This window comes from Leucopleurus acutus, assembly GCF_964270905.1.
Source record: "Leucopleurus acutus genome assembly, chromosome: 16".
Lineage (NCBI taxonomy): Eukaryota > Metazoa > Chordata > Mammalia > Artiodactyla > Delphinidae > Leucopleurus > Leucopleurus acutus.
The window spans coordinates 20,564,154-20,588,266 of NC_139158.1; the positions used below are offsets into that span (position 1 = coordinate 20,564,154).

At 43.7% G+C, this 24,113-nt stretch overlaps 1 protein-coding gene across 1 annotated transcript in view; it reads right to left on the reverse strand.

Annotated features, from left to right (window-relative positions):
* The window catches only part of SCNN1B (sodium channel epithelial 1 subunit beta), a gene marked incomplete at its 3' end in the record, with an annotated part of 75,831 nt that overhangs the window by 18,515 nt on the left and 33,203 nt on the right, over positions 1 to 24,113 (reverse strand). Inside the window, exons 2-4 of the mRNA XM_082858128.1 lie at positions 12,392 to 12,710; positions 9,736 to 10,012; positions 289 to 479 (exon numbers count right to left, since the gene is read on the reverse strand). Coding sequence (XP_082714254.1) covers positions 289 to 479; positions 9,736 to 10,012; positions 12,392 to 12,702 — 779 coding nt within the window. The 5' untranslated portion in view covers positions 12,703 to 12,710. The remainder of the gene's footprint in view (positions 1 to 288; positions 480 to 9,735; positions 10,013 to 12,391; positions 12,711 to 24,113) is intronic.

Below are 24,113 nucleotides of genomic sequence, written 5' to 3' on the forward strand. Positions count from 1 at the left end.
TAAGGGAGGTCAACTCTGTGGTGCGGTTTACGCTCCCCGTGGATCAGGTCAGGCCTAGACGTCACCTGTGGCCACAGCCTCCCTTAGCTCAGTCCTCTTTCCTGCAGACTTTTCCTAAAGCGATTCCCTCAGTACGTGATGGGGCCTTCAGCGCATCCCTGTCTCAGGCTCTGCCCCCAGAAAACCAAAGACACCTGGGCACAGAAGACTGTGGTGCGGGCTGAGTGGCCAAGCGGGGGTGTGGACCGGGATGTGGACCCTGGCTGCAGGGGGCCCGGCGGCTCTTACCTGTAGGTGCAGGCCTCCGCCCCGAAGAGGCAGGCCAGGATCAGCTGCTCGGCGGAGTAGCCCATGGCCACCAGCTCCTCGTTTGGAACCTGTGCGAAGATGTTGGTGGCCTGCAGGGCGTACCACTCCGTCACTGCCTGGGTGGCGCTGCTGAAGTTCCGGAAATTGCACGTGGTCCCATTGTGGCTGCACTGCGGGGACAAGAGAGGTTCCTGTGGGCGGGGGCTGCTGCCAGGCCTCTGCCCCGAGGGCCAGGGCGGCGAGTGCGCTGCCAGCTGCCCTTCCTCAGGGGGCGCCTGGGTGCGGGGGCTGCCCACGGCTGGGCTGCACTCACGGTCACAAGGCTCAGGCTGTCCCCTCCCACACAGCTCTGCAGTCACAAGGACTCACAGGCAGCGCCAGCCGCCCCCATATAATATAGCCTGAGGCACAAGGGAACACACACACGCACACACGCATACACACAGACCCCGCTTTCCGACACCTGCAATCACATGATGTCCTGGGGTCACAACTCCACACACACGTCCATGTACCTTGATTTACGCAAGCGGCACCACATTCATACTCACGTGGGCACATCTACAGCACACACTCGACCCTCCACTCCCCTGACTCCCTTCCCAGCCCCCTCCCCAGACATCCAGAGGCAGCTTCCTGGAGGCTGTGTGGACCATGAAGGACCCAAGACTCCAGGTCTGCCCACCCCTCGGCTGGGAGAAGGACCCGGGCCTCGTCAGCTTGAGCCGACAGAGGAGCGCAGGGCCCTCCACCATGAAGCCCAGGTCCCCTGTAGACACAGGACAGACTAGGCCCTGAGACTCCAGCCTTGGCCACTCTGCCTCTATTGGTCCTCCTGGTGGGAACCCAGGAGGCCTGAGGGAGAAGCTTCTCCTTAGTTCTGAGACAGCCCTCTCCAGGCCGGCATGGGGCGCTGTCCTCATGCCAGTTCCTGGAGGTCCTCATCTCACCTCAGGGAGATGATACTTCTTAAGAGTCACTCTCGGGACTTCCCTGGTGGTGCCGTGGTTAAGAATCCGCCTGCTAATGCAGGGAACACGGGTTTGAGCCCCAGTCCAGGAAGATCCCACATGCCACGGAGCAGCTAAGCCCGTGCGCCACAACTACTGAGCCTGAGCTCTAGAGCCTGCGAGCCACAATTACTGAGCCCACGTGCCACAACTACTGAAGCCTGCGCACCTAGAGCCCGTGCTCCGCAACAAGAGAAGCCACGGCAATGAGAAGCCTGCGCACCGCAACGAAGAGTAGTCCCCGCTTGCTGCAACTAGAAGAAAGTCCGCATGCAGCAACAAAGACCCAACGCAGCCATAAATAAATAAATAAATATATATGGCTCACTCTGTCCTGGGCTCTGTTCTCAGGACTTTTTTTTTTTGGCCATGCCCCATACCTTGCAGGATCTTAGTTCCCTGACCACGGATGGAACCTGGGTCCCCTGCAAGGGAAGCTCAGAGTCCTAACCACTGGACTGCCAGGGAATTCCCAACTCACGGCTTTAGTTCTATTGTCTCATCAATGCTCACAGCAGCCCTGCCCCATCATCATGAAGACACTGAGGTCCCCAGCCCACTTGCACACCCACACAACACGCACTCACACACACACGTGGGGCCTGACCCTGAGAGCTGGTGCAGCCCCCAGGACCACGCCCACTTTACAGATGAGGAAATGGACACAGGAAGCCTGCTAACTGCACCAAAAAGTAGTAGGGCGTTGGGTCAGAGCGGGCACTGGGCCTCTGGAGCCTCGTGCTGTTTGCTGGTTTGTATGGGGGGGGGGTGCTGGGTTGTGGAAGTCCTGACCACATGGGGGGCACGGGAGGCAGTGGCATCCTTCTGGGGAGTGTCTAGCCCCAGCCTGGGTCCCCAAACAAGGCTGATCATCAGAATCACCATGGAGCCTATTAACAAGACAGATTCCTGGGTCTGGGCCCAGAACTGCCCATTCAGGTTCTCCAGGAATGGGGCCCAGGGATCTGAGCAGTTACAGAGCTCCCAGGGGATCCCGGGGCACAGACAGGGAACCTTCTTCCTACTGCTGGCTTGCGGGCATCCCAGCATCCCAGTTATGCTTTGGCAATGACTGTACTGCATAGCTGTGGTTTTTCACCTGTCCGATATTTATGCCTCTTGTCTTTTGATAATAAGACTTAATTCCTCACTGCTGCTGCTGTTGGCTGAGAAACATCTTTTTGTTCACAGAAAACAAGATTACGTTCTTACCAAAAAAGATGAAACCAGCTGGGTTACTTTCAAAAGACAACCAAGTGAGCACTGCAGACTAATGAGTAGGATCAATAAGAACGTGATTTTGGCACTTTTAACGCTGACAAGTTCTGCATTTCTGCTGTTTCGGTTGTACTACTACAAGCACTATTTATCAGCAAAGCCTTTGAATGCTCTTCTGTCAAAAATAACAGCCGTGGCTTCAAGATGGCAGAGGAGTGAGATGTGGAGATCACCTTCCTCCCCACAACTACATCAAAAATACATCTACATGTGAAACAGCTCCTATAGAACACCTACTGAACGCTGGCAGAAGACCTCAGATTTCCCAAAAGCTTTGCTTTTACCATTCGTCCTAGGGTTCTATCTGTCCGTTTTGTTGTTTTTGTTTTTAGTATAGTTTTTAGTGCTTGTTATCGTTGGTGGATTTGTTTTTTGGTTTGCTTGCTCTCTTCTTTCTTTCTTTTATTTATTACTTTTTTATTTTTAATAATATATTTTTTATTTTAATAACTTTCTTTTCTTTTCTTTTTCTTTCTTTTTTTTCTCCCTTTTCTTCTGAGCCATGTGGCTGACAGGGTCTTGGTGCTCCAGCCAGGTGTCAGGGCTGATCCTCTGAAGTGGCAGAGCCGGATTCGGGACATTGGTCCACCAGAGACCTCCTGGCTCCATGTAATGTCAAATGACGAAAGCTCTCTCAGAGATCTCCATCTCAAGCTAAGACCCAGCTCCACTCAACGACCAGCAAGCTAAAGTGCTGGACACCCTATGCCAAACAACTAGCAAGACAGGGACACAACCCCACCCATTAGCAGAGAGGCTGCCTAAAATCATAAGAAGACCACAGACACCCGAAAACACACCACCGGACGCGGTCCTGCCCACCATAAAGACAAGATCCAGCCTCATCCACTAGAACACAGGCACCAGTCCCTTCCACCAGAAGCCTACACAATGCACTGAACCAACCTTACCCACTGGGGGCAGACACCAAAAGCAACGGGAACTACGAACCTGAAGCCTGAAAAAAGGAGATCCCAAACACAGCCAGTTAAGAAAATTGAGAAGACAGAAAAATACACAGCAGATGAAGGAGCAAGGTAAAAACCCACCAGACCAAACAAATGAAGAAGAAATAGGCAGTCTACCTGAAAAAGAATACAGAGGAATAATAGTAAAGATGATCCAAAATCTTGGAAATAGAATGGAGAAAATACAAGAAACATTTAACAAGGACCTAGAAGAACTAAAGAGCAAACAAACAATGATGAACAACACAATAAATGAAATTAAAAATTCTCTAGAAGGAATCAATAGCAGAATAACTGAGGCAGAAGAACGGATAAGTGACCTGGAAGATAAAATAGTGGAAATAACTACCGCAGAGCAGAATAAAGAAAAAAGGATGAAAAAAATTGAGGACAGTCTCAGAGACCTCTGGGACAACATTAAACACATCAACATTTGAATTTTAGGGGTCCCAGAAGAAGAAGAGTTAAAAAAAAAAAAGGGACGGAGAAAATATTTGAAGAGATGATAGTTGAAAACTTCCCTAATATGGGAAAGGAAATAGTCAATCAAGTCCAGGAAGCACAGACAGTCCCATATAGGATAAATCCAAGGAGGAACATGCCAAGACACATATAAATCAAACTATCAAAAATTAAATACAGGGACTTCCCTGGTGGCGCAGTGGTTAAGAATCCACCTGCCACTGTAGGGTTTGAGCCCTGGTCTGGGAAGATCCCACATGCCGCGGAGCAACTAAGCCCATGCGCCACAGCTACTGCAACTACTGAAGCCCACGTGCCTAGAGCCTGTGCTCTGCAACAAGAGAAGCCACCGTAATAAGAAGCCTGTGCACTGTCACGAAGAGTAGCCCCTGCACACCACAACTAGAGAAAGCCTGCGCGCAGCAACGAAGACCAAACACAGCCAAAAATAAATAAATAAAATAAAATAAATTAATTAAAAAAAATTAAATACAAAGAAAAAATATTAAAAGCAGCAAGGGAAAAGCAACAAATAACATACAAGGGAAATCCCCATAAAGTTAACAGCTGATCTTTCAGCAGAAACTCTGCAAGCCACAAGGGAGCGGCAGGACATATTTAAAGTGATGAAAGAGAAAAACCTACAACCAAGATTACTCTACCCAGAAAGGATCTCATTCAGATTCAACGGAGAAATTAAAACTTTCACAGACAAGCAAAGGCTAAGAGAATTCAGCACCACCAAACCAGCTTCACAACAAATGCTAAAGGAACTTCTCTAGGCAGGAAACACAAGAGAAGGAAAAGACCTACAATAACAAACCCAAAACAATTAAGAAAATGGTAATAGGAACACACATATCGATAACTACCTTAAATGTAAATGGATTAAATGCTACAACCAAAAGACACACTGGCTGAATGGATACAAAAGCAAGACCTGTATATATGCTATCTACAAGAGACCCATTTCAGACCTAGGTACACATACAGACTAAAAATGAGAGGATGGAAAAAGATATTCCATGCAAATGGAAATCAAAAGAAAGCTGGAGTAGCAATTCTCATATCCGACAAAACAGACTTTAAAATAAAGACTATTACAAGAGACAAAAAAGGACACTACATAATGATCAAGGGATCAATCCAAGACGAGGATATAACAATTGTAAATATTTATGCACCCAACATAGGAGCACCTCAATACATAAGGCAAATGCTAACAGCCATAAAAGGGGAAATCGACAGTAACACATAGTAGGGGACTTTAACACCCCACTTTCACCAATGGACAGATCATCCAAAATGAAAATAAATAAGGAAGCACAAGCTTTAAATGATACATTAAACAAGATGGACTTAATTGATATTTATAGGACATTCCATCCCAACAACAGAATACACTTCCTTCTCAAGTGCTCATGGAACATTCTCCAGGACAGATCACATCTTAGGTCACAAATCAAGCCTTGGCAAATTTAAGAAAATTGAAAACATATCAAGTATCTTTTCCGAGCACAATGCTATGAGACTAGATATCAATTACAGGAAAAAATCTGTGAAAAATACAAACACATGAAGGCTAAACAATACACTACTAAATAACCAAAAGATCACTGAAGAAATCAAAGAGGAAATAAAAAAATACCTAGAAACAAATGACAATGAAAACACAATGACCCAAAACCTATGGGATGCAGCAAAAGCAGTTCTAAGAGGGAAGTTTATAGCAATACAATCCTACCTCAAGAAACAAGAAACATCTCAAATAAACAACCTAAGCCTTCACCTAAAGCAATCAGAGAAAGAAGAACAAAAAAACCCCAAAGTTAGCAGAAGGAAAGATATCATAAAAATCAGAGCAGAAATAAATGAAAAAGAAATGAAGGAAACAATAGCTAAGATCAATAAAACTAAAAGCTGGTTCTTTGAGAAGATGAACAAAATTGATAAACCACTAGCCAGACTCATCAAGGAAAAAAGGGAGGAGACTCAAATCAATAGAATTAGAAATGAAAAAGGAGAAGTAACAGCTGACACTGCAGAAATACAAAGGATCATGAGAGATTACTACAAGCAACTATATGCCAATAAAATGGACAACCTGGAATAAATGGACAAATTCTTAGAAAAGCACAACCTCCTGAGACTGAACCAGAAAGAAACAGAAAATATAAACAGACCAATCACAAGCACTGAAATTGAAACTGTGATTAAAAATCTTCCAACAAACAAAAGCCCAGGACCAGATGGCTTCATAGGTGAATTCTATCAAACATTTAGAGAAGAGCTAACACCAATCCTTCTCAAACTCTTCCAAAATATAGCAGAGGGAGGAACACTCTCAAACTCATTCTACAAGGCCACCATCACCCTGATACCAAAACCAAAGATGTCACAAAAAAAGAAAACTACAGACCAATATCACTGATGAACACAGATGCAAAAATCCTCAACCAAAAAGAAAGAAAAAAAAATCCTCAACAAAATACTAGCAAACAGAATCCAACAGCACATTAAAAGGATCATACACCATGATCAAGTGGGCTTTATCCCAGGAATGCAAGAATTCTTCAATATATGCAAATCAATCAACGTGATACACCATATTAACAAGTTGAAGGAGAAAAACCATATGATCATCTCAATAGATGCAGAAAAAGCTTCTGACAAAATTCAACACCTTTTATGATAAAAACTCTCCAGAAAGTAGGCATAGAGGGAAATTACCTCAACATAATAAAGGTCATATATGACAAACCCACAGCCAACATTGTTCTCAATGGTGAAAAACTGAAACCATTTCCACTAAGATCAGGAACAAGACAAGGTTGCCCACTCTCACCACTAGTATTCAACATAGTTTTGGAAGTGTTAGCCACAGCAATCAGAGAAGAAAAAGAAATAAAAGGAATACAAATCAGAAAAGAAGAAGTAAAAATGTCAGTGTTTGCTGATGACATGATACTACACATAGAGAATCCCAAAGATGCTACCAGAAAACTACCAGAGCTAATCAATGAATGTGGTAAACTGGCAGGATATAAAATTAATGCACAGAAATCTCTTGCATTCCTATACACTAATGATGAAAAATCTGAAAGAGAAATTAAGGAAACACTCCTATTTACCATTGCAACAAAAAAGAATAAAATACCTAGGAATGTTTTACCTAAGGAGACAGAAGACCTGTATGCAGAAAACTATAAGACACTGATGAAAGAAATTAAAGATGTGATACAAACAGATGAAGAGATATACCATGTTCTTGGATTGGAAGAATCAACATTGCAAAAATGACTATACTACCCAAAGCAATCTACAGGTTCAGTGCAATCCCTATCAAACTACCAATGGCATTTTTCACAGAACTAGAACAAAAAATCTCACAATTTGTACAGAAACACAAAAGACCCCGAATAGCCAAAGCAATCCTGAGAAAGAAAAACGGCACTGGAGGAATCAGGCTCCCTGGCTTCAGACTATACTACAAAGCTACAGTAATCAGGACAGTATGGTACTGGCACAAAAACAGAAATATAGATCAATGGAACAGGATAGAAAGCCCAGAGATAAACCCACACACATATGGTCACCTTATCTTTGATAAAGGAGGCAAGAATATACAATGGAGAAAAGACAGCCTCTTCAGTAAGTGGTGCTGGGAAAACTGGACAGCTACATGTAAAAGAATGAAATTAGAACACTCCCTAATACCATACACAAAAATAAACTCAAAATGGATTAAAGACCTAAATGTAAGGCCAGACACTATAAAACTCTTAGAGGAAAACATAGGCAGAACAGTCTATGACATACATCACAGCAAGATCCTTTTTGACCCACCTCCTAGAGTAATGGAAATAAAAACAAAAATAAACAAATGGGACCTAATGAAACTTAAAAGCTTTTGCACAGCAAAGGAAACCATAAACAAGACGAAAAGACAACCCTCAGAATGGGAGAAAATGTTTGCCAATGGAGCAACTGACAAAGGATTGATCTCCAAAATATACAGGCAGCTCATGCAGCTCAATATCAAAAAACCAAACAACCCAATCCAAAAATGTGCAGAAGATCTAAATAGACATTTCTCCAAAGAAGGTATACAGATTGCCAAAAAACACATGAAAGGATGCTCAACATCACTAATCATTAGAGAAATGCAAATCAAAACTACAATGAGGTAACACTTCACACGGTCAGAATGGCCATCATCAAAAAATCTACAAACAATAAATGCTGGAGAGGGTGTGGAGAAAAGGGAACCCTCTTGCACTGTTGGTGGGAATGTTAATTGATACAGTCACTATGGAGAACAGTATGGAGGTTCCTTAAAAAACTAAAAATAGAACTACCATACGACCCAGCAATCCCACTACTGGGCATATACCCTGAGAAAACCATAATTCAAAAAGAGTCATGTACCACAATGTTTACTGCAGCTCTATTTACAATAACCAGGACATGGAAGCAACCTAAGTGTCCATCGACAGATGAATGGATAAAGAAGATGTGGCACATATATACAATGGAATGTTACTCAGCCGTAAAAAGAAATGAAATTGAGCTATTTGTAGTGAGGTGGATGAATCTAGAGACTGTCATACAGAGTGAAGTAAGACAAAAAGAGAAAAGCAAATACCGTATGCGAACACATATATATGGAACCAAAAAAAAAAAAAAAGCCTCTGAAGAAACTAGGGGCAGGACAGGAATAAAGATGCAGACATAGAGAATGGACTTGAGGCCACGGGGAGGGGGAAGGGTAAGCTGGGACAAAGTGAGAGAGTGGCATGGACATATATACACTACCAAACGTAAAATAGATAGCTAGTGGGAAGCAGCCATATAGCACAGGGAGATCAGCTCGGTGCTTTGTGACCACCTAGAGGGGTGGGGTAGGGAGGGTGGGAGGGAGACACAAGAGGGAGGAGACATGGGGACATATGTATATGTATAGCTGATTCACTTTGTTATAAAGCAGAAACTAACACACCATTGTAAAGCAATTATAGTCCAATAAAGATGTTAAAAAAAAAAAAAAAGACTTAATTCCTCCTTCAGGAAGCCACCCCTTCCCTCCGGCTCAGTCCATGTGGTCTGATAAAGGCTGACATCCTCCTCAGCTCCAGGGTACATGACCCAGGTCTGGCCAATCATGAAAGCCTGTCCTCCAGCTCACAGTGATTGGTTTAGGGGTGAGCATGTGACCTGATGATCAGTCTCAGGACTTTCACTGAGGCAATTAGGAAAGAAGAGCTTTGTTTCTGGGAAGAGTGCTAAGCTTGTGGGATATATGTCTGGCATTGCCAGGGTCTCCCATGTGGAGAGAGCCAGCCAGAGAGCACAGTCAACTGAGAGAAGAGATGAACCTAGGTGGAGAGAGATGGACTCCTGATGACGGCATCTGAACGCCTGGATCCAGCCACATCTCAACTTAATACACCCCTGGACTTCTCATTTTGTGAACCAAGGAATTCCCTGCTTTGCTTAAGCTAGTTTGAGCTGGGTCACTGGCATCCAAAAGTGTCTTGACTAACATACCAACTATTTCTAATTTTAAAAAAGCACTGCAAACATATAAAATCGGCACCGGCTCCTGCCTGTTTTTCCCTCAGCAAGACCCAGATTATTTAAAGAAAGAAACTCCCATCAGCCTCACTAGTTAGGGCCCATTGTTTGACCTGTGCCTGGGGCCCACTTACTAGTTTCATGGCTACTTTGCATCCGTGGGCACTGCAGGTCCTTCCTGGTGCTGGGGTGCTGCTTGTTGATCCATTGTAGTTGTCCTCAAAGAGGTCAAGAACCACCGGGTGATGGGGGTTCTGCTCATCGATAAAGACCAGGGGCACGTGGTTCCAGATGGTGAGGTTCAGGGCCCTGGTGGCGTTGACATGGCTGAGCTCAGGACCCAGGATCCTCGCCAGGACTGCCTCCATCAGTTCATCCAGGTCCTTCAGCAAATGCTTGACTTTGGAGTACCTGTGTGGGAGAGAGGGCAAGTCAGGGAGGCAAGAGACAGCTTCAAAGCAGAATGACTGTAGTCTGGGATCCCCTCCTACTGCAGTGTGGCTGCCACCACATGTGAGAAGAATGCTTCTCCACCCCAAGCACTCACCTCTCTATCTACCCACCCATGCATCATCCATGCATCCTTCCACCCACCTGCTCACTCATTCATTCACCCAGTATTTGGTGAGCATCTACTATGTGCCAAGTACTGTGCAAGGCACAGAGGATATTATGGCAAACAAGACAGAATGGGTCTTTTTCCGTATGAAATTCACAGGCTAGTGGGAAAGAATCCTAAGAGCTCACAGTTATTGATCACTTATCATGTGCCAGGTGCTAAGTGCTTCCTACATCTTTTTATTTAATCTTTGCCACAATTCTATAATCATCCCCATATATGGATAAAGAAACTCTGGGAGTTGCTGTGACTTCCTGAGCTCATCCCACTGATGAGGCCACAGAGCTGAGATTGGAACCTGGGTTTGGTGGGCTCCAGTAGGTGTGCTGTGTAGGCACGGGGCTCTGACTTCTCCCTGCCAGGAGGGATAGAGAATGCTGGGGGAGGGGCAGGTCTGTGATCCTAATTCTCCAGCAGCAATTTGGGGAACAGGAGCCGGTTTCAGGAGGGAGAAGGCAGATGGGACTGTGGGGCTGGGATCCAGGATCTTCTCTCAGCCCCTGAGGCTCCCATATTGGAAATGGTGACCAGTCAGTCTGGCAGAAATGTGTCCACACCAGCGGGTGTTCCCACCAGGCCCTGGGTGGGGGCCCCAGGCCCTGCACCCTAGTCACTCCAAAACCCAATTTATCCAAGACCTTGCCCCAGAGTGTGGTCTCCAGGGTGGTGTGTATCAGCTCTGGCTGGAGGACTTCCTGCAGGAGACAGCACTAAACCCTGGACACAGGTCCAAGTCCTGGTATGAAGGTGTACATCTGCCAGAGCTGACACCAGCCTCAGATGACGACACAACCTGTACCCTGACCATCAGACCAGCTGCCTCTGTGCACACAGGGAGAGGAGGATTGGGTAGGTGGCAGGCTGCGGGGTAGGGGCTGCTATTACAGCCTAGATGTCCACAGCTGCTGTCGAGCTTGGTTAAGTCCTGTTTTGGAATTCATGGGCTCTGGGTTTGAATTCCGGCATGTCACTTAATATCTGTGTGACTTTGGGTAGGTTAACCTCTCTGAGGTTCTGTTCTCTCATCTACAAATTGGGGGGGGGGGGATTGAAATATTTACCCTAGAGGGCTTTTGGAGGATTCAATTAGGTGATGCTTATAAAGCAGGGTGTGTTATTATTATAATTATTAAGAGTTTTCTCAAGTAGCTTCAAAGACCACCCAAGCAAGGAAGAGCAGCCCTATTCCTAGAAAGAAGTGACTTTCTGACAGCTGGAAATGTAATCAGGAAATATGAATTCCCTTCCAGGACCTTCTTTTGGACAAGAACGTTCCCTGAGGCTCAGACATGCTGGCCCTTCTGTCAAGTCCTTGAATGCACCAAGCTCTGTCTCACCCCAGGACCTTTGCATGTGCTGTGCCCCCCACTTGGGGCATTCTCTTCACTCTGCCTGGCTAACTTCTACTCATTCCTCGGGGCATTTTTCTCCGACTGACCCTCTGCCTTTCCTCAACCCAACCCTGACTAGGCTGGGTGTCCTTGGGTGTCCCCTTCCTAGGCCTTGCCATCAAGTGGTTAAACAGTGGCAGCTCTGGAGTCAGATCAGGTCTGGATTCAAATTCTACAGTTGCTCACTGTGTGTCTCTGGGCAAGTTCCCTCACTTCTCTGAACCTCCATTTCCTGACCTATGAATCGGGGCTACTATAGCAGTGCCCACCCCTAGGGCGGTTGTGTGGATTAGAATGACATGAATTACCCGAAGAACACTCAGCACGCTGCCTGGTGTTCCATAAGCACTCAATGTATGGTTGCTATATATACTTTAATCCTCACAATTACAATGAATTCAATATTTATGGGAAAAAAAGATTAATGTCTGTTTTCTCTGGTAGACTGTGACGAGGGCAGGCATGTTGTTTTAGTTACTGATGTATTCGTGGTGCCTAGAAAAGTTCCTGGCAATAGTAGGTGCTCAATAAATACACATTGAATCAATAAATAGGCACTGGCATGCCTGAAGGCAGGGACTACCAGGCATTTTTTGAGGTTCTTTTTAAGCCTAGGAGGTTTATGAATTTTGAATCTTACTTGCTACAAAGGGATGAAAACAAAGAAGGAAAGAGAAAGAGAGAAAGGGGAAAAAGGGAAAGAAGGAAGGAAAGCTGGAAGGAAGGGAAAAAAAGAAATGCAGCCCCGCTGAGACCAGCCGCACTCCAAGGACCACCTACTGGAAGGGGCTGGTGTTGCAGACGGTGACGGCGGGAAAGTCCATAGCCTTGAAGCCGATGGAGAGGGAGACGCTGACCTCCCAGTTCAGGTAGGTCCTGATGAAGACACCCCATTGCCAGCAGACGAGGGAGGTGAAGAGCAGGGTGAGCACGAACCACATGGCCTTCTTCTTGGGCCCCTCGCAGATGATGCGTTTGGGGCCATGGGTGTTGGTGTTGTCACAGTACCACACCAGCAACTCCTTGTATGTGTAGCCGGGGCCCTTCTGCAGCCGGTGCAGGCACTTGAGCAGGTACTTCTTTATGTGCATCGTGGCTCCTGCAGATACAGCCGGGACGGCCACTTCAGATACCACAACAGCCTCCCGTCCCAGGATCTCCCAGTCACGGCCAGAGCATGGGCACTGGGGACAGGAAGGCCCTCTTTCTATCCCTCCCTCCCTTCCTTCCTTCCCTCTTGCCATTTATCATCCATCCATCCAACCAACCCCAAAGCATTTACTGAGTGCCTACTGTATGCCAGGCACTGAATTAGCCCCTCTGGACTCAATGATGAGCACAATGGACAAGGTTTCTTCCCTCTGAGAATTTCCAGCTTAGTGGACAAGTTACTTAAACTCTTAACTCCTCAGGTTCTCCGTGTGCAAAACAGGGACAACTGTACCTAGTTTTTATAGGATTGCTGAGAGGGTGAAATTATGTGAAACATAAAAAGTGCCAAGTACAGTGCCTGGCACAGGCTACGTGCTCAATATGTTAGCTACCATTATTACTAGCTGTGAGTGCTGAGACAGAGATCAACCAACTGGTTACAGAATGTGATAGGAAGGATTGGGACCCTGAGTACCCAGAGGCAGTAGAGGGCAGTGGTTAAGAATGAGGACTCTGGAGCGAAATGTCTGGCTTTGAATCTCGGCTCTGCCACTTTCTAGCTGTGTGACTTTGAGCAATTCACTTTCTCAGTGCCTCAGTTTCCTCATCTTGTAAACTGGGGATAATAACGGTCCCCACCTCACAGGGTTGATGTGAAGCCTGAAAGGAATGAGAATATGGAGAGTGTGGACTAATGCCTGGCACCTGTCAGCTACTGTTATTACAAAGGGGGGCCCCCGAAGTCTGGGAGTCCTTGGAGGAGTTGAGTTAAAGGACAGAAGAGGAGTGGTGGTGGGAGGGTGAGGGGACAGCAGGAGCAGAGGCCGATCGGGAGGGAGCCTGGGGACATGAACAGAGCTGGCCGTGCAGGGCCTTGTGGGCCATGCTAAGGAGTGGGGTTTCAATCCTAGGACAGTTGGAACCTGTGGAGACGAGATGCTGTCAACTCTGCGGTCTGAAAAGAGCGCCCCAGCTGCTCGGTGGAGATGGACTGGAGCGGGGTGAGGGTGGCTCCAGGAGTGCCGGGTGCTAGCTGTGGGTCAGCCAGGAATGGTTAACCTCTCTGAGACTGTTTCCCACCTGCGTGAGCAGACAGGGTTCTTGTGACGTTAACCAAGATAGTTGTCAAAGAGCCTGGCACATGATGGCTTCTCAGGAAATACCCGTTTCCTCCTTCCTTCTGCCCATATACAGAGCCAGAACCTGCTGAAGGAGCACCCCAGCCCTATCCCTGGAGCCCCAACTGGCCAAAGGCCACCTCCTTCATGAAGCTGTCCTGACTCCCTGGCTGGAATGAGCCCTGCCCTCCTCTGAGAGCCTCTGCCTTTCTGGGGGCTCTGTGTTGGGCAGGGTGTTGCCTGCTTCCCAGCACCCTCTCCCCTTGCTTGGATGTTTCCTCGGGTGAACCCCTCCCCCAGTCTCAGTTGGTGTGAGTGGCCAGGCTACCATCCCTAGCTCTGGGAGGGGGGGCTCACATGACCCCAGTTTGGACCATTAGGCTCAATTCTGTTACTTTATGTTGGAATAACTGAGGAAGAGACCTCCTTTGTAGCTAAGACTACTAAGCTGGCGGTATTTGGCATCACAAATGGGGAGACTGCTGGAGGAGAAAGCCAACATAGAGAAAAGCAGAGCCACAAGATGGAGACAGGTTCTGACAACATCGTTTGAACACCTGGATCCAGCCATTCCTGAAGCCTTTTATTCCTGGACTCAGCAGATATAGGAACGAATAAATTTTCTTTCTTACTTATGCTGATACAAGCTGGATGTGTATCATTTGCAACCAACAGAGAAAGAAATTCTCCTCGTTCTACTCTGTGACATAGCTGCTTGTCCTGTGGCTTCTCACTCCCATGAGATCACAATCCTCCTGGAGGCAGCAGCACTGTATTCCCGACAAGCCCAGCACAGCGCCTAGGACACCACTGAATATCGAAATGAATGACGCCAGACCTTCATATCTACACAGAGATCTTAGACTTACCCAGGCATGTTCACTCCTGACCTAACTGTCTGACACAGTCACATTCCTCACCTGCCTGGCCAAAGCATTAAGGGCTTTACTCTCTTAACACCCCTGCCTCTGCTCTCTGATGGAAATCAAGCTCCATGTGCCTGTCCAGGCCATCACGGCTGTAGGACAGATGTTCATAGACTAACCCAACCCCCACCTTTCCCAGAGGACCCAGTCCCTGCTCTGGGATAATAAAGTAATAATAACTACAATAATAACAACTACGAGGGCAACATTAAAGTACTAAGTGTTTACCGTGATCCAGGAACTGCAATGTGCTTCGTATGTTACTTCGTTCCTATACATTTTTATCCACAACCTTAAACTTGGAAAGAATTGGGGCTTCATCTGTCTCAAGGCCCAAGAGGTGAAGAGCACATTAGGCTCCTATAAATAGTTGTGGAAGAAATAGACCAAGGGCCTCTGTGACATCTACCCTCTTCCATTCTAGTTTAACCATTCTGATTAAGTCAAGAAGAAAGTTTTAGGTCCTTAACAGCCACCTAACCCCCTCTAATCTCCCAGTTTAACAATGAGGCCTCAGGCTCGCTCAGAGCCCTGTCAGGCAACGGTATCTGTAACAACAACCTTCTGTTTTCACTGGGTTTCTTTTTAAGAGGGATCTTCTATTTATGGCAAGAGACACTGGCTTTTGCTTTAGGTTCATAAATACACTTAAGTTAAAAAAAAAAAAAAAAAAAGACCTGAGATTGGTTCAAGATGGCAGAGTAGAAGGACGTGCTCTCACTCCCTCTGCGAGAACACTGGAATCACATCCAACTGCTGAACAATCATCGACAGGAAGACACTGGAACTCACCAAAAAAGATACCCCACATCCAAAGACAAAGGAGAAGCCGCAGTGAGACGGTAGGAGGGGCACAATCACAATAAAATCAAATCCCATAACTGCTGGGTCGGTGACCCACAAACTGGAGAACCACGGAAGTCCACCCACTGAAGTGAAGGTTCGGAGCTTCCCAACCTGGGGGTCCGGCAATGAGAGGAGGAATTCCAAGAGAATCAGACTTTGAAGGCTAGCGGGATTTGACTGCAGGACTTCAACAAGACTGGGGGAAACAGAGACTCCCCTCTTGGAGGGCACACACAAAGCAGTGTGCGCATCAGGACCCGGGAAAAGGAGAAGTGACCCCAGGGGAGACTGAACCAGACCTACCTGCTAGTGTTGGAGGGTCTCCTGCAGAGGTGGGGGGTGGCTGTGGCTCACGGTGGGGACAAGGACACTGGCAGCAGAAGTTCTGGGAAGTATTCCTTGGCGTGAGCCCTCCCAGAGTCTGCCATTAGCCCCACCAAAGAGCAGGGTAGGCTCCAGTGCTGGGTCGCCTCAGGCCAAACAACCAACAGGGAGGGAACCCAGCCCCACCCATCAGCAGACAAGTGGATTAAAGTTTTACTGAGCTCTGCCCACCAGAGCAACACCCAGCTCTACCCACCACCAGTCCCTCCCATCAGGAAGCTTGAACAAGCCTCTTAGATAGCCTCATCCACCAGAGGGCAGACAGCAGAAGCAAGAAGAACTACAATCCTGCAGCCTGTGGAACAAAAACCACATTCACAGAAAGACAGACAAAATGAAAAGGCAGGACTTCCCTGGTGGCGCAGTGGTTAAGAATCCGCCTGCTAATGCAGGGGACATGGGTTTCAGTCCTGGTCCAGAAAGATCCCACATGCCGTGGAGCAGCTAAGCCCGTGCGCCGAAACTGCTTAGCCTGCACTCTAGAGCCTGCAAGCTGCAACTACTGAGTCCGCACACCTAGAGCCCCGTGCTCCGCAACAAGAGAAGCCACCGCAGTGAGAAGCCCGTGCACCGCACCAAAGAGTAGCCCCCACTCGCCGCAACTAGAGAAAGCCCGTGCACAGCAACAAACACCCAATGCAGCCAAAAATAAATTAAAAATAATGATAATAATAAAATAAATTAAAAAAAATGAAAAGGCAGAGGACTCTGTACCAGATGAAGGAACAAGATAAAACCCCAGAAAAACAACTAAATGAAGTGGAGATAGGCAACCCTCCAGAAAAAGAATTCAGAATAATGATAGTGAACATGATCCAGGACCTCGGAAAAAGAAAGGAGGCAAAGATCGAGAAGATGCAAGAAATGTTTACAAAGACCTACAAGGATTAAAGAAAAAACACCTAGAAGAATTATAGAACAAACAAACAGAGATGAACAATACAATAATTGAAATGAAAAATACACTAGAAGGAATCAATAGCAGAATAACTGAGGCAGAAGAACGGATAAGTGACCTGGAAGACAGAATGGTGGAATTCACTGCTGTGGAATAAAGAAAAGAGAATGAAAAGAAATGAAGACAGCCTAAGAGACCTCTAGGACAACACTAAACACAACAACATTCGCATTATAGGGGTCCCAGAAAGAGAAGAGAGAGAGAAAGGATCCGAGAAAATATTTGAAGAGATTATAGTTGAAAACTTCCCTAACATGGGAAAGGAAATGGCCACCCAAGTCCAGGAAGTACAGAGCGTCCCAGGCAGGATAAACACAAGGAGAAACACGCTGAGACACATAGTAACCAAATTGACAAAAATTAAAGACAAAGAAAAATTACTGAAAGCAACAAGGGAAAAATGACAAATTACATACAAGGGAACTCCCATAAGCTTAACAGCTGATTTCTCAGCAGAAACTCTACAAGCCAGAAGGGAGTGGCACGATATATTTAAAGTGATGAAAGGGAAGAACCTACAACCAAGATTACTCTACCCGGCAAGGATCTCATTCAGATTTGACGGACAAATCAAAAGCTTTACAGACAAGCAAAAGCTAAGAGAATTCAGTACCACCAAACCAGCTCTACAACAAATGCTAAAGGAACTTCTCTAAGTGGGAAACACAAGAGAAGGAAAGGACCTACAAAAACAAACCCATAACAATTAAGAAAATGGTAATAGGAACATACATATCGATAATTACCTTAAACGTGAATGGATTAAATGCTCCAAACAAAGACACAGGCTCGCTAAATGGATACAAAAACAAGACCCATATATATGGTGTCTACAAGAGACCCACTTCAGACCTAGGGACACACACAGACTGAAAGTGAGGGGATGGAAAAAGATATTCCATGCAAATGGAAATCAAAAGAAAGCTGGAGTAGCAATTCTCATATCAGACAAAATAGACTTTAAAATAAAGACTATTACAAGAGACAAAGAAGGACACTACATAATGATCCAGGGATCAATCCAAGAAGAAGATATAACAATTATAAATATATACACACACAACATAGGAGCACCTCAATATATAAGGCAACTGATAACAGCTATAAAGGAGGAAATCGACAGTAACACAATAATAGTGGGGGACTTTAACACCTCATTTACACCAATGGACAGATCATCCAGACAGAAAATTAATCAGGAAACACAAGCTTTAAATGACACAATAGACCAGATAGATTTAATTGATATTTATAGGACATTCCATCCGAAAACAGGAGATTACACTTTCTTCTCAAGTGCACACGGAACATTCTCCAGGATAGATCACATCCTGGGTCACAAATCAAGCCTCAGTAAATTTAAGAAAACTGAAATCATATCAAGCATCTTTTCTGACCACAACGCTATGAGATTAGAAATCAATTACAGGGAAAAAAACATGAAAAACACAAACACATGGAGTCTAAACAATACGTTACTAAATAACCAAGAGATCACTGAAGAAATCAAAGAGGAAATCAAAAAATACCTAGAGACAAATGACAACGAAAACACAACGATCCAAAACCTATGTGATGCAGCAAAAGCAGTTCTAAGAGGGAAGTTTATAGCAATACAAGCCTACCTCAAGAAACAAGAAAAATCTCAAATAAACAATCTAACCTTATACCTAGAGGAACTAGAGAAAGAAGAACAAACAAAACCCAAAGTTAGTAGAAGGAAAGAAATCATTAAGATCAGAGCAGAAATAAATGAAATAGAAACACAGAAAGCAATAGCAAGGATCAATAAAACTAAAAGCTGGTTCTTTAAGAAGATAAACAAATTGATAAACCTTTAGTCAGACTCATCAAGAAAAAGAGGGAGAGGAGTCAAATCAATAAAAGTAGAAATGAAAAAGGAGAAGTTACAATGGACACAGCAGAAATACAAAGTATCATAAGAGGCTACTATAAGCAATTCTATGCCAATAAAATGGACAACCTGGAAGAAATGGACAAATTTTTAGAAAGGTATAACCTTCCAAGACTGAACCAGGAAGAAATAGAAAATATGAACAGACCAATCACAAGCACTGAAACTGAAACTGTGATTAAAAATCTTCCAACAAACAAAAGCCCAGGACCAGATGGCTTCACAGGTGAATTCTATCAAACATTTAGAGAGAGCTAACACCCATCCTTCTCAAACTCTTCCAAAAATTGCAGAGGAAGGAATACACCCAAACTCATCCTATGCGGCCACCATCACCCTGGTACCAAAACCAGACAAAGATACTACAAAAAAAGAAAACTACAGACCAACATCACTGATGAATATAGATGCAAAAATCCTCAACAAAATACTAGCAAACAGAATCTAACAACATATTAAAAGGATCATACACCATGATCAAGTGTGATTTATCCCAGGAAGCAAGGATTCTTCAATATATGCAAATCAATCAATGTGATACACCATATTAACAAACTGAAGAATAAAAACCATATGATCATCTCAACAGATGCAGAAAAAGCTTTTGACAAAATTCAACACCCATTTATGATAAAAACTCTCCAGGAAGTGGGCATAGAGGAAGCCTACCTGAACGTAATAAAGGCCATATACAACAAACGCACAGCAAACATCATTCTCAATGGTGAGAAACTGAAAGCATTTCCTCTAAGATCAGGAATAAGACAAGGATGTCCACTCTCGCCACTATTATTCAACATAGTTTTGGCCAGAGCAATCAGAGAAAAAAAAGAAATAAGAGGAATACAAATTGGAAAAGAAGAAGTAAAACTGTCACTGTTTGCAGATGACATGATACTATACATAGAGAATCCAAACATGCCACCAGAAAACTACTAGAGCTAATCAATGAGTTTGGTAAAGTTGCAGGATACAAAATTAATGCACAGAAATCTCTTGCATTCCTATACACTATCAATGAAAGATCAGAATGAGAAATTAAGGAAACACTCCCATTCACCATTGCAACAAAAAGAATAAAATACCTAAGAATAAACCTACCTAAGGAGGTAAAAGACCTGTACTCAGAAAACTATAAGACGCTGATGAAAGAAATCAGAGATGACACAAACAGATGGAGAGATATACCATGTTCTTGGGTTGGAAGAATCAATATTGTGAAAATGACTATACTACCCAAAGCAATCTACAGATTCAATACAATCCCTATCAAATGACCAGTGGCATTTTTTTTTTTTACAGAACTAGAACAAAAAGTCTTAAATTTGTATGGAGACACAAAAGACCCCGAATAGCCAAAGCCGTCTTGAGGGAAAAAAAGCGGAGCTGGAGGACTCAGACTCCCTGACTTCAGACTATACTACAAACTACAGTAATCAAGACAATATGATACTGGCACAAAAACAGAAATATAGATCAATGGAACAGGATAGAAAGTCCAGAGATAAACCCATGCACCTATGGTCAAGTAATCTATGACAAAGGAGGCAAGGATATACAATGGAGAAAAGACAGTCTCTTCAGTAAGTGGTTCTGGGAAAACTGGACAGCTACATGTAAAAGAATGAAATTAGAACACTCCCTAACACCATACACAAAAATAAACTCAAAATGGATTAGAGACCTAAATGTAAGACTGGACACTATAGAACTCTTAGAGGAAAACATAGAAAGAACACTCTTTGACATAAGTCACAGCAAGATCTTTTTTGACCCACCTCCTAGAGTAATGGAAATAAAAACAAAAATAAACAAATGGGACCTAATGAAACTTACTTTTGCAAAGCAAAGGAAACTACAAACAAGATGAAAAGACAACCCTCAGAATGGGAGAAAATATTTGCAAACAGCTCATGCAGCTCATATTAAAAAAACAAACGACCCAATCAGAAAATGGGCAGAAGACCTAAATAGACATTTCTCCAAAGAAGACATACATTTCTCCAAGAAGCACATGAAAAGCTGTGCTCAACTTACAAAGTTCAACATCACTAATTATTAGAGAAATTCAAATCAAAACTACAATGAGGTATCACCTCACACCAGTTAGAATGGGCATCTGTTGCACTGTTGGTGGGAATGTCAACTGATACAGCCACTATGGAGAACAGTATGGAGGTTCCTTAAAAAACTAAAAATCGAATTACCATATGACCCAGCAATCCCACTCCTGGGCATATACCCAGAGAAAACCATAATTCAAAAAGACACATGCACCCCAATGTTCATTGCAGCACTCTTTACAATAGCCAGGTCATGGAAGCAACCTAAATGCCCACCGACAGACAAATGGATAAAGATGTGGTAACATACAATGGAGTATTACTCAGCGATAAAAAAGAACGAAACTGGGTCATCTGCAGAGACGTGGATGGACCTAGAGACTGTCCTACAGAGTGAAGTAAGTCAGAAAGAGAAAAACAAATATTGTATATTAACGCATATATGTGGAATCTAGAAAAACGGCACAGATGAACTGGTTTGCAGGGAAGAAATAGAGACACAGATGTAGAGAACAAACGTATGGACACCAAGGGGGGAAAGTGGCAGGGGAGGTGGTGGTGGTGGTGGGATGAATTGGGAGACTGGGATTGCCATATATGCACTAATATGTATAAAATAGATACCTAATAAGAACCTGCTGTATAAAAAATAAAATAAAATTCAAAAAAAAAGAAATAGGTTTAAAGAAAATTATTAATTACAAACAATAGTAATACATGCAACAAAAACTGTGACAATGGTAGGCAAATAACAGAAGTTTGCTGAGTACTGCCTTATCTCCTAACTAGTTTGGGACATTAGCCAAGTTAAAATCAGTAAGTCCTATAAACCACTCTATGTTGTTCTTGTCAGGTTTCACCACCAGGGTGATAGATGGTCTGTGTTTGGAATGTATACACAGCTTGTGTAGAAAGGTTTGAATCAGCTTACAGCTTAAACCAACCCAAATAAGCCAAGTGGAGACTGAGTCCAGGTATGGAAGAGAGTCATGCTTCGAGAGTCACAGATCACTATCTACAACTTGACCCCGAACTTGTGGAGAACATTCCTGGCAGCAAATGCAAAAACAATAAATGTTGTGTACAACCGTTTCTGTTTTCTTATAAGAGAAAATATCTGCTCACTTTCAGAGATAAATTGTACCTGAGATTTGACTCAGTGTCCTGGGGGGAAGGATAATGGGAACCAAATCGAGACTGAGTCCACGTATGGACTTCGAGGGGCTGCAAATGGATGACCCATGAGCTGTGTCGGATTTGCAAAAGTTTTTGTTGTTGTTAGCACAGTTTTTTTTTTTTTTCTGTGTGAAGCTGAATTTATTTCATATACTCCAAGCAAAATAGTATTTTCCAACACAATAAATACCAAAACAGATATGGCAATATATTAAACAAGACGTTAATGAGATTTGGTGAAAATAAAAACCAATGCCACTTTTTTCATTAAATTTTTGTGGGTTTGACAAAGATTTTTTTTAACATCTTTATTGGAGTATAATTGCTTTACAATGGTGTGTTATTTTCTGCTTTATAACAAAGTGAATCAGCTATACATATACGTATATCCCCATATCTCTTCCCTCTTGCGTCTCCCTCCCTCCCACCCTCCCTATCCCACCCCTCTAGGTGGTCACAAAGCACGGAGCTGATCTCTCTGTGCTATGCGGCTGCTTCCCACTAGCTACGTATTTTACTTTTGGTAGTGTATATATGTCCATGCCACTCTCTCAATCTGCCCCAGCTTACCCTTCCCCCTCCCCGTGTCCTCAAGTCCATTCTCTAGTACGTCTGCGTCTTTATTTCCGTCCTGCCCCTAGGTTCTTCATGACCTTTTTTTTAGATTCCATATATATGTGTTAGCATACAGTATTTGTTTTTCTCTTTCTGACTTACTTCACTCTGTATGACAGACTCTAGGTCCATCCACCTCACTACAAATAACTCAATTTTGTTTTCTTTTTATGGCTGAGTAATAGTTATCAGGTACATATGCCACATCCTCTCTATCCATTCATCTGTCGATGGACACCCACGTTGCTTCCATGTCCTGGCTATTGTAAATAGAGCTGCAATGAACACTGTAGCATAGTATTTTTTTAAAATATAATTTCCTTTTGTAAATAACAGCTTTATTGAGATAGAATTCACATACCATATAACTCATCCACTTAAAGTGTAGATTCAGTGGATTTTAGTATATTCACAGGTTGTTCAGCCATCACTACAGTACATTTTAAAACACTTTCATCTCCTCCGAAAGAAATTCTGTACCCATTACCAGTCACTTCTCACTCCTTCCTCTACCCTCCCCCACCCCAGGCAATCACTAATCTATTTTCTGTCTCTATAGATTGCCTATTCTGGACATTTCATATAAATTTCACATACATATATTATGTGGTCTTTTGTGACTGGTTTTTCACTTTGCGTAATGTTTTCAAGGTTCCTCCATGTTGTAGCATGCAACACTACTTCATTCCTTTTTATTGCCAAATAATATTCCATATTATGGATACACCACTCTTTATTTATTCATTCATCAATTGATGGACATTTGAATAGTTTTTACTTTTTGGCTATTATGAATAATACTGCGGTGAACAATCATGTACAAGTTTTTGTGTGGACATATGTCTTCCTTTCTCTTGGGTATATACCTAGGAGTGGATATACCAACTGGACCATATGGTAATTCTATGTTTAACCTTTGTAAGAACTGCCAGACTGTTTTCCAAAATGGCTGAACTATTTCACAATTCCACCAGCAGGGTATGAGGGTTCCAATGTCTCCACATTCTCTATAACACTTGTTATTATCCATTAATACAGTAGATGTGAACTGCCATCTTATTCTGGTTTTCATTAGCATTTCCTGATACCTAATGATGTTAAACATCTTTTCATGTGCTTATTGGCTATTATATGGCCAATATATCTTCTCTCAAGAAATATCTATTCAAATCCTTTGCTTATTTTTTAATTGGGTTATTTGGCTTTTTATTATTAAGTTGTAAGAGTTATTTATATATTCTATATACAAGTCCCTTTCCAGTTATAGGGTTTGCAAAAATATTCTCCCATTCTGTGGATCATATTTTCATTTTCTTGATGGTGCCCTTTGAAACACAAAAATGTTTAAT